At 34.2% G+C, this 12,080-nt stretch overlaps 2 protein-coding genes across 2 annotated transcripts in view; both read left to right on the top strand.

The window, feature by feature from the left end:
* LOC149789658 (uncharacterized) overlaps positions 1–604 on the top strand; it is a 45,086-nt gene extending 44,482 nt beyond the window's left edge. Inside the window, exon 9 of the mRNA XM_089973088.1 lies at positions 347–604. Within this exon, the coding sequence (XP_089829214.1) occupies positions 347–604 (258 nt within the window). The remainder of the gene's footprint in view (positions 1–346) is intronic.
* Positions 605–660: 56 nt separating this feature from the next.
* Positions 661–12,080, top strand: part of LOC149789657 (uncharacterized) — a 47,049-nt gene continuing 35,629 nt past the window's right edge. Inside the window, exons 1-3 of the mRNA XM_089973087.1 lie at positions 661–711; positions 1,243–1,364; positions 11,446–11,609. Of these exons, the coding sequence (XP_089829213.1) occupies positions 661–711; positions 1,243–1,364; positions 11,446–11,609 (337 nt within the window). The remainder of the gene's footprint in view (positions 712–1,242; positions 1,365–11,445; positions 11,610–12,080) is intronic.

Here is a 12,080-nt window from a genome sequence, read left to right as displayed (position 1 = left end):
TACACACAGAGGGGTATTGTAATCCATACACAAGTAGTATTCTTTATACACACAGATGGGTATTGTAATCCATACACAAGTAGCATGTTTTCTTCACACTAAGGGGTATTGTAATTTTTTATGCCAGGTAGCATGTTTTCAGCACACAGAGGGGTATTGTAATCCATATGTCAAGTATTTTGTTAGTTTTTGACTTCAAGTTGGAGGAGTATTCTCTTCAAAGGACTTGTTGTATATTCATATCCCAGCCTCAGATCCAATTCATTTCATGTATCTTGCAACCTTGACATGTCATTTACTATATCAGCAGGTGTTTTTTCTATATTATACATTCTTTCTCTTTTAGGATATGCGTGAAGAGGTTGCCAACAAGTATTTTCAGCAGATTTGCCGCATTTTGAAGGATAAACCATGCTTACAACACCTTGTGAGTTTTCTTGCTATCGACAATTCCCAGCTTGACCCACAGTTAGAGATCTTGAAAAAACAGATTTTCCAACTGGCTTCAGGGCAGCCATATTGGGGAGAGGAATTACCTGCTAATTGGCTTCCCTTGGAAGAAGCACTCATGAAGCTTAAAGCCTCTGGCATCAAGGCACAGTAAATGCAAAATCATATTCTACCAAATACTGTAATCTTTCTACCAAATTTAAGTATATGATGTCTACTGTTTGTGTCCATGATAAGCAAGCAGGATATCCTATATGGATGGTTCTATCAACATGAGGTTTTCGCTAAATAACATATTATGTTTAGTTGGTTCTAAATATAAGGAGTGCTGACATGATGTTCAATAAGACTGCTTTAGTAGCCATCTAGAAAACCTTGTTATCGCTACTCCACTTGGATGGTTGTATAAAGATAAGGTTTTCAATAAATGATTTCTTAAAATTTAATTCTTTACATTTTAGTCATATTTTTTTGAACATCATGTAATTGGCTGTTGAGCAGATTCAGCCACGTGAGTAGTCTAAGACCATGTTGGGCCTCTTGTTATAATTTTGTGTGTTATCATCATTACAGTTCTTATGTTATTTGTGATATTGTCACAGAGAGAGAGAGAGACAGAGTGAGAAAGAGACAAATAAAATGTGTTGAATGTAATTAAAACTAATGATAATAAGTCATCATGAAAAACAAAGTGATCCTGTCTAGCAAAAGATAACAAAATCACATGGGGAATTTCTCTAATGACAAACTTTAGCCATGGCAAAACTATTTTTATTAATTCTTTCTTGTTAGGTCATTCCACACAGTCTAGTTGAGGAACTGAATCAGGGAGGAGCTGTTCCGATCAAGACCACAGAACAACTTGAGCTGTTTCTTAGGTTTCAGCATGAGACTGGCAACATTCTCTACTTTAGGTAAAAAGATAGTCCGTTTGGGTAAATAATTATTGTACCAGTCTTGTGTATGGAAGAAAGACTTGCAACATTCTCTCCTTAGGTAAAAAGACAGTCCCTTTGGGTAAATAATTATTGTACCAGTCTTGTGTATGGAAGAAAGACTTGCAACATTCTCTACTTTAGGTAAAAAGACAGTCCCTTTGGGTAAATAATTATTGTACCAGTCTTGTTTAAGGAAGAAAGACAGGCAACATTCTCTACTTTAGGTAAAAATACCAATAGCTGATGAATTTATATAATGTATAAGTATTGCTGAGTGTAGTGTTTATACATTTGTCCTATAAATTGTATTTATCATTTTTAATTCGAACCCAGCATTTATTATTGCATTGATCCTAGATTTGCTTGCTTTAGAAACATTATCAACTGATTATATGAGTGTATATCCATAGGTTTTGGCAATTGAAAATAAGTTTGGCTGCAAGTTGGAAATTTCATGATGCTCTTAACACATCATTTCAGAATATCCTTGACCTCTTTTCGAGTCTTAGATTTTTAAAGGAAAGTTGTTTACATAAAAATTATTTATTGCTATCTTAACATCTTAAGTGGAATCAGTCCCTTACTGTATTTCAGTTAATATATGGCAGGATCTATTTATTTAAATTATTCATTGAAATTACAAAGTGCTCAGTAATACATTCAAACTAAATAACATTTTGTGGGTTATTGTGAATTTATTTAGTGACAGTTTGGATTATATCACTGTGATCAAGACTGTTTGTACATCAGCACTATTCCAGGCTGTTGGTACTTCAGCACATTCAAGATAGCACTGGAATTAATTGGAAATAATCCATCCTTTTAGATTTGAGATAGAAATTTTAGAATTATTTGGGATTTAATTTACATTACAGTAGTTTCTTCATAAAGTTTCACATTATATTTTATGCAGATAAATTATTTGTTGCATTTTGCTAAACTTGTCTGGCTTTCACTCTTTTCTGTTACTTTAAGAAAGGAGATGTGGGAGGTTCGATCCTGGATGAATCATACCAAAGACTTCTAAAAATGGTACTAGCAGCTGCCTTACTTGGTGCTCAGCATTGTTTGGGGTTATTGTGAATTTATTTAGAGATATTTTGGATTATATCACTGTGTTCAAGACTGTTAGAACATCATCACTATTCCAGGCTATTGGTACTTCAACAAATTCAAGATTGGAATTCATTCGTTACAGCACTGTAATTAATTGGGAATAATCCATCCTTTTAGAGTTGTGAAAGAAATGTTTGAACTATTTGGGATTTAATTCACATTACAGTAGTTTCTTCATAAAGTTTCACAGTATATTCTATGCAGATAAATTATTTGTTGCATTTTGCTTGTCTGGCTATCACTTTAAGAAAAGAGATGCAGGAGGTCATGGGTTCAATCCTGGCAGAGTCATATCAAAGACTTCTAAAAAAGGTACTAACAGCTGCCTCGCTTGGCGCTCAGCATTTAGAAGTTAGTGTTAGGACAGGTCAGCTTGGTTTCAGGATAATGTGACTTTGTGGGACATCATGCTACATGTCTGTGTCATGATGCCCCAGTGCTAGACATCAATTTAAACTGTCACACTGCAGCTATCTTAGCGATATGACTGGAAAAGTGTTACAATGTTAAAATCCAAATCACACACACACACACACACACACACACACACACACACACGCACACCCACTGTTACTTTAAATCCGTATTGTTGTAATAAACTCCCTTGATTACTTGAAACCAAGTTTTGTTTACATGGTCGTAGTGATGAGATTCTTATGGAATTTGATTGTCAGTATTTAAGTAAAGTTATAGCCTCTAATTTTCAAACTCACCCACTTTATTTTCTATAGAATGAATAACCCCCATGATTGTTGTCAGAGTTCCACAACAGTTGGTATTTTAATGGATAATGATGAGGCATTGGATGACTTCCACTGAATTTGTTATGCTAATGGATAATGATGAGGTATTAGATGATTTCCACTGAATTTGTTATGATAATGGTTAATGAGGAGGCATTGGATGATTTCCACTGAATTTGTTATGTTCATAATAATGTACATGCTTTGTATGATTTCGTTGCATAATAACTCCCCCGATTAGTGTCAGATATCGGCTCAGTTATGTATGCTACTGGATAATGATGAGATCTTGGATGATTCCAACTGAATGTTGTATGGTACTGGATACAGATGAAGTCATCCCAATTTCATTGACACAGAATAACCATGTCCACATTTCACTGTTGTTATTCTGCATCATTTAGCAGAGCGATTACCACCGGTCATCAGACAGACAGCTTCACACTGAAAATCTCATTAATTCCCTTGATTATTTTTGGATTTTGACAAAATATATTACAGACTGCTTGATTCATATGAGCCCAATTATCTCCCTTCATTATTATTGGATTGTGATCAAATATTATAGACAGTTTATACTGACAAGCCCAGTTATCTCCATAAATTATTAGAGTTTAACCGGATGTTATATGCAGGATGCCATTGATGTGTTCAATTAATTACAGATAGCTTGATACTGATCAATTCAATTAGCTTTCTTAATTATTACTGGATTTCAAATAAATATTGTAGGTGGCTTGAGACTGATGTGTCCAATTAACTCCCTTAATTATGACTGGATTTCAAACAAATATTACAGGTGGCTTGAGACTGATGTGTCAAATTAACTCCCTTAATTATTATTTAATTTCAAACCAAATATTGCAGGTAGCTTGATATTGATGGGACCAATTAACTCCCTTAATAATTACTGGAGTGAAACCAACTATTGGTGGTGCTCTACAATTTTGAACTTTGCATAGGGTTAGATTTATAAAGAAAAAGAATTTCCTCAGTTTTCATCACTGTTTATACTGATATTTAAAAAGAACTTGTATACATTTGGTATTGCACAAAGAACTTTTAGTTGCCTTTATTTTGTTGTATGATTGGTGTGTGTAATACATAGAATTCAGAGTATACATCTTAGCCTTACTTCAGATGTCCAACTTTCTAAATACAGCTAGCTCTACTTGGTCATTTTCCCTTCCTGGACTTCAGAGATAAATTGTAAAATACAAAGAGCTGTTAACATCTTTTATATTTATAGTTTTGGTAATTCATTATTTGCTTCAGAAGCAGGTATTGTCTAGCCTGGTCAGGTTTGTTTCTCGATTTTAATTACTGCTAAAAATGATGTACATTAGACTAATTCAAGCTAAAAAAAATTAACACAAGGATGTAAATGTAGACAATTTCACCTCACCTCACTCTCTCAGAATTTCATATTTTGTAGAGTAACCCCATAAAGAACACACAGGTATTATTAATTGTATTATTTAATGTTGGTGGTATGGCCAAAACAAGTGGCAAGCATCAAAACTGTCCTTTTGAATATTCATCTGTATCTTCCCCGATAGAACTGTATTTATTAATGTCAAAGTGCCTAATAAGCCCATCCCCCATCCCTACCCCTTTTGATAAAAAGCGAGCTATTTTAAAATTGAACATTGCATTTTTTTATCATCATAGCAACCTAGATTATGCTGAAAGACAGGAAGATGAAACTTGCCACAGTTATTCCTGATATGTCACCAATAAGTTGTTTAGTTTGAAAGGAATGGAACAGATGTGGTTCATGCAGGTCAGAGGTTAAAACGTGTGCTTGTTGTTCTGACATTAGAATATCGAAAAAAGTGATATTGCATTGTCACCGTTTATTTCTTAATATAATTACAAATAAATGAAGAGTAACTTTTTCGCTATATATTCCTTTGCTTAAATGCAAATTGAATTCATTCCTGCATTCTAGGACTTCTAATTTCCCCCATTATTAAGGTCATTACACGTGTAATACTACCTCAAGGTATATTGTGTAAGCAAAAGAAGCATAATTAACTTATTTTCATGCATAATATCAATGTTAGTTTAACATTTTATTCAGAACATTATACATGATGTTCTAAGACTAAGAAAACTATTTGCATGTTTGAGGGTGGTGCTCTTCAGTTTTGTATTTTGCAGGGGTTTGAATTTAAAAAATAATTTTCTCTGTCTTCCTAATTGTTTATCCTGGTTGTTCAGAACAGATCATGTATATCTTAGGTATTGTTCAAAGAACTTTTAATTCCCATTGGACTAGTTTTTAGAGTATCTGCCTCATGCTCCGGAGGTCGCAGGTTCGAACACTGGCTGAGTCATATCAAAGACTTATAAAAATGGTACTAATAGTTGCCCAGCTCTACAAACCCTTCTGATTCAGTAAGTCCTACGAAATGATCCTTAAAATACTGACTTAAATAATAAAAGGAAAAACTATGGAAATATAATTGTTTCAGTAAAATCTGCATACTGTAGTATCATCAGTTTTCATGGGGGACAAATTTTCGTGGTTTTTGTTGTTGCCCCAAATCACAAATTTAAATCCCCAGCAAAAAATGAGCCACGTAGGATTATGACCCCATCACGTTTTCTTAGTGTTTCATTCCTAGAGATTAACACAGCTGCTAGTATTTGATAATTCAAGGTCAATACTGTAATCTGTTAATTCAATATATGCTTTTACATGTGTTTATTTTATATTTTTTACCTTTTGAAACAAGAATTATAAACATTTTTTATTGTTTCAATGCATACGTTCGATAAGGTATCTGATAGCTGTAATTTTACACTCACTGTCTTAAATCGTTATACGAGGTAAGAAAGGATAGATAGAAAATAGAGAAAAAGCATAAGGTATTCAAACAATAGTAGTACTGAAAATTAAAGAAAAAAAGCATAAAAAATAATAGAATATGAAAATCAAATTTAATACTTATTCAAATAGATCCTTCATTCGAGTACAACTGTTGTTGAAACATTTAAGTCCTCTTAAAGCACATTTCACTTTATCCATTCATTTTTAATCCAAAAGAACAACAATACTATAACTATTTTTTGAAACCTGAAACACTATTTGTTATTAATGAAACACTATACATATTCACTAATTACAGCAGAGTATTAAAGCTCTCACTTCAAAGATTTTCCTACAAAGCCACTGTATCAACATCGTGTCAATCAAGCCACATGGTACTCACAAATGCTTCTCAAGTATGTAATCCTAAAATGCTGAATTAAACAAGTCCAGCATTCTCACTGATAATTAGGTCTGATCTTTCACTCACTGAGGTGTGTGCTGCAATCATGCATTCAGCATGAATTGCAAGGGGTACTAATACTGTGCACTGTGTGACCACTAACATCTTTTTCCATAATGATGACCGTGACCTGTTTAGCATACCACTCGTGGAAGTATGGCTTTAATTCTTCTTTAATAACCGATTGACATAGTGTTGTTGGCTGGATTGGCTTCCTTTGATGTTGAGCACTCAAACGACAACATGGCGAAAGTGATTAATCTTGACATGTGTTTTATTTGTGCTCATTTAGATAGAAGTATTGTTTTAGTATTGTTGGCTGCATCAGCTTCGACTGATTTTATTCACTTGGTCGAAACTATTAACACACTTTTAATTGTACAAGGCACATAACCATCATAATTTTCATGCTCACGAAGAGTGGTAATAATAAAGGCTAAAATTCTCATAAAGATCAACTAAGATCAACATCAATCAATTTTAGTTTAGTGTTTTAGCTGAACAAACATCATAACTTTCCACACAACAAAATAGCTTGATGTTCTGGTGTGTTCTTTGTTGATAGTCAGTGAATTAGTCTTTCATTTTGCGACAAGTAGTACAGGCCAGTATCGTACTAATATTAGTACCCTTATTCCTTCCTCGTGGACAGGGTACTAGCATGATCATTTATGTGTCAATGGAGCAAGCCCGGTATGATTCACACCTGGTGCTCTTTTAGCCTAATATCAACAATTTGGACATATTCCTTGCATATAATCCAATAAATTGAGTAGTCCTCATATTTAATACTGGAAATATCGAAAATCATTGTAGAAATAGTTGTAAAATCTCATTTACCTTTTTTATCCGATGTTTTCTTTTAGATCATCTGCCATATTAGTTCAAATAATGATTACTTCCGTTCTCAGCCTCATTTGTTTGTGTCATAAAAGGACATTGAGGCCTTATTTGGAAACATAAAAAAATCATAGTAAAAATTGGGCGCGGTTTGAGCCAGAAATTATGCGCACTAAACGTAATTCCGGTTTATCGGCAATTTGGAAATTCCACCAAGATGCAATTATTCACCACTTGATTGATAATAACATAGCACAGACTATCCAAATATCGTCTGGCAAGACTTACGTAGAAAAGGTGTCATGGCGAGAATATCGCGTTATCTGTCATGGCGGACATGGTGAGGTTAGTGTAACCATGCCATTTTATTTTAGCGTGTAATGGCTTAATACATTTAAAATAAGCCAAACTTCTTTTCACAACATGATTACACTTGTGTAGTAGATTTCAATGCTGTTTGATTTTCTGACTTTAGTGATGAATCTTTTGCTCCATTACATGATATGGGATCAGTTTGTAATGATATGGGATCAGTTTGTAGCCTCAGCCACAACAAATCAAGTTGAGGCTACGACATTGTAGCTAAGGCCTGTTAAGCATTAAAACCCTCAGACTGGCTTGTGATTACAGGGAATTTTAACTGGTAACTATACCAGTACATTGATGTGTAATTGCCTTTTATTCCATAATATTAGCATGATTACTGTAGTTTTATAAAAGACATACCTATGAAGTTTTCAGAAGCCAAGCAGAGAGACTGAATAAAAACTAGAGATTGGAACCTAAAATCAGGAAGTATTTCATGGCATTTTTAAAGCCTTGTTTTCACTAAATATTGATCGATCTTCCTGGTCCAATATGCGTGGAACTGTCAAAAAGACTCAAAATGTCTCCCTATGACGTGCCCTATTTTCCCCTAGGATGTTCCCTATTTTCATATTGTGGTCAGCTGTTGTCAAACCGCACAATAGCTAAAGATTTGTCTTAAATAAGCAAGCAAGAAAGCCATTGTGACTAATTAAAGTTAATGCTTATCCATGCAACTATTTTGTGAAAACAATTGGCCCTCAGCCATAATTCAAAGAAACCATGTTCTACACTGTTGTGTGTTAGGCAAGCACCAGAAATTGATTATCAAATACAGGATTCCCAATTTCGTTGAACTGAAGGTACCAAAATAGCCACCCTCAAGCTACCGTACATGTGACAACTATTTTCCACTCTTTGTATATCCGACCTTCTTCCTTTATTTTCAACTCGTAAATCATGTATTATTGTTTACTATAAAATATGTATTCTGAATTAGTTTTTTGAGGACACATTTGCTGTGTGGTATCTATTTTCAGTCCATCTTTTAATTTAATGATAGTAATTAGCATTAGTATATAGGGTATAAAAATGCCAGGCGTTCACTCTTGTAAGTTTATTTCATGGGAATGGCACTATAACATATGGAGTTACAGCAATCATAATGATCATTCTTCGGATTGAAATTAATTGTGGAAGATTTTATTGTTGTGGTTTATTTTCTTGTTCTGGCTTATTTTATTATTTTGTATTACTGTAGAGGTAAAAACATTAATTTATGTGAATAATGTTTAAACTTAACATTATATTTAGTGAAGAAGCGAATTCTATATAGCAAAGTAATTATTTCGTCACAACAATAATTTATATGTGACACAACATAACATGTAGGACATTTCTTGTTTAGAAGAAATGAAAATCAAAGACATAATGTAATAATCGGGAGTTCTTTGCAAAAGTTGGAAGATATTAAGAAATCATTAGGTAGGCTTGGAGTGACCCCAACAATCTGGAGATTTTTTTCTTCCTCCCCGTGTGAAAGTTGACAGTTATGGTGTAAGGTCACTTACATCAAAGCAAACTATGTCTCTACTTTTATGGTATTAGCATAACTTTCGAATCATTATTTCCGAAACTTTATTATCGTATTTTGGAGATATCATTAAAGTTTAGCATAATGGTGCCCATGATCCGATTCCAAGGGATGTACTTAATTCAGCACATAATCAAATATACAATGTAAATACATTGGCGCCATTATGCAAATACATTCAGTAGCCTAATTGCAAGGGTTGAATCAAACCGTATTCATTTTGTTTGTTCATTGTGTTGGACTACTGGGATTACATGTTAATGAGTTAGGTATTTACATTTTCAAAGCAAAGTACCGGTGCACTGATATAAAATGTCCAATGCAGCAATGCATAAACAAACAATAATCGAGTCAGAAGCAAGAGGTAGTGTTACAGCAACTCGCAATCGCTAAATTCCTGTCATTGTTCGCTTAAATTATATACAAATCTAAATTAGGCAGAAACAATAAGAAAACAAAATTAAATAAATTACTTTTCAAAGAAGTTCATACCATTTCTTTTTAATAATCATGCATGGCAACCTCGAGATAAGTATACATGTTTATTTTTAAGAATAAGTTTGTCAAAATAAATAGATTTAGAACTTCCCTCGTGCATCTTAAGATGTCTCGGAGTTGTAGGTCAGCTTATACGCAGGTCATGCACTTCTTAGTGCTTATACCTGTTCAGTATGCAGGTCTTGTATGCGAGTATATATCATATTTAATTTCTAAAAAATGATATCCAGCTTCTGGTACATGTTAATAGCGATAGGAAAAAATAAGCCTCTAAAAAAAGCTTTAAGAATCAGTACTGTAGAATAAAGGAATATTTAGATTGGTTCTGAATAAAATCAAGAAGGGACACAATTATGTTTTTTAGACATCACATGTCGATTTGAGTATGTCACATGGCAGAATATACAATAGCCATCATGTGAAATGAAGCAAACAATTCCAAGAGTTGCTTCTTGTTGAGAGATAGCAACAAGTCATTAAACTGCAAAGGCTTTAGAACTGAAGGTGTATGTGTACTTGACACAATTTTTAGATGAACATAATGTTTACTGTTGATGAATCAGTTTGAAACAACGATGCTTGTATCAGTGCTTACAGTTTACCTATCAGTCATACACGTTTATCTGTTATATTAGTACATGTACAACAGGTAAATTGTAAGCACTGATACGAGTCCCTGTGGTTTTGAATAACGAACATTTTAAATACACGTTTACCAACTTAACAATCGTAGTACATGATATATTGTTACAGCTTATGGAAAACCTGGTCAAACTTACAGAAAAATATTGGCTGTTTTACTGAGATGATCTTGTTAGGGTTGACAGGTCTGGCTGCCTTGTTTGGCATTCAGCATTAAGAGATTAGTGTTAGGACAGGTCAGCCTGGTGTCAGGATAATGTTACTGTGTGAAACATTATGCAACATGCCTAGGGCATGATGACCCAGTGCTAGACATCACTATAAACTGCCACACTGCAGACATCATAGGAATATGACTGAATAATTGGTTAAGCTATGTTTAAAAAATCCAAACCAAATTCCCTTTCTTTTGTGATATGATTGATGTGTGTCGTATGGGTCACAGATTATACAGCTTGGCCTTACTTGAGATGTGCATCTTCAAAAAAACACTGCTAGCTTTGCTCAGTCATCTTCAGTTCCTGGTCTTCAGAGGTAAATTGTAAAAAATACATATAAACAAGCCGATAATCTTCTTTGAAATTCTTATATTTGATATATTTGTTAATTCATTATATGCACTTTCAAATGCTTGTATTACCTTGTCCGGCAATATTGTTTCCCAATTTTAATAGCTGCTAAGGGAGCAGTCATTTTAGTTCGCTGTGTGCTTAGATTATGCACAATTTCCACAAGTACAATATCCAAAGAAACTGCAGCCAATAAGCTTGAAAATACATGTAGCTACACCAACATTCTCTCCATCGTGCATGTTACGAATGTAAATAACTTCACCTTACACCAGCCACTCTCTTATAGGTTCTTAATATATGTAGAGTGCCCATATTACATACAGCTAGAAAATAAGTAGTTCAATTAGCTCCCTCATTCACCAATTGTTTCTCTTAAACCTGATGGAATTATTTTAACTGCTTCATAGAGCAAGAGAACAGTCATATCCATTTCTGTCTAATAATAAACATTTATATTGTAATTTTCAGTGTGGAAAGTTTGAGGGATTGGATTGTGCTTGATCCAAAATGGTTGATTGATGCCCTGAAGTCCCTCATCACCGCTGAGATGTTTGTTCTTAACAACTACCCTGCAGTCCGGAGCATGTGGTTTGAATTCAAGGAGAAAGGAAAACTTACCTCTCAACTGATAGGTGTGTATGTTTCTAACTTATTTACAAAAACCTGGTCTCCTTGTAATGTAATACATTCCTACATTAAGCGTTGGTAAATTGTTCGCAGTATTTGTATTTAGTCATAGACAATTGGAGGCTGTTGACACTACATTCATGCATATAAGTGATATCACACTACATTAGATGTAATCTGAGAATTTTGATAATGGAAATTACAGTCCAAATAGGTTGACCGAGTGGTCTACAGCGCTCTCCGTTAAGGATCACTGCCATCTCACCTCTGTCTGCTTGGGTTCGAGTCTCGGATTTGGCCAATGTGGGTATGTGACAAAGCTTGCCAGTAGCTTCTCTAGGGCTGGTGGTTCTTTCCGGGATTCTTCTTCCACCATTAATACTGGCTGCCATGTATAGCCTATCGTGTGCTTAAAAAATGGCATTAAACCCTAAAACAACAACAACAGTCCAAATATTGCTATCCCATACCAGGAA

This window comes from Sinohyriopsis cumingii, chromosome 10, assembly GCF_028554795.1.
Source record: "Sinohyriopsis cumingii isolate HCF-2022 chromosome 10, ASM2855479v2, whole genome shotgun sequence".
NCBI lineage: Eukaryota > Metazoa > Mollusca > Bivalvia > Unionida > Unionidae > Sinohyriopsis > Sinohyriopsis cumingii.
The sequence above is the reverse complement of the archived record's forward strand: the minus strand, read 5'-3'. Positions and strand labels throughout refer to the sequence as shown.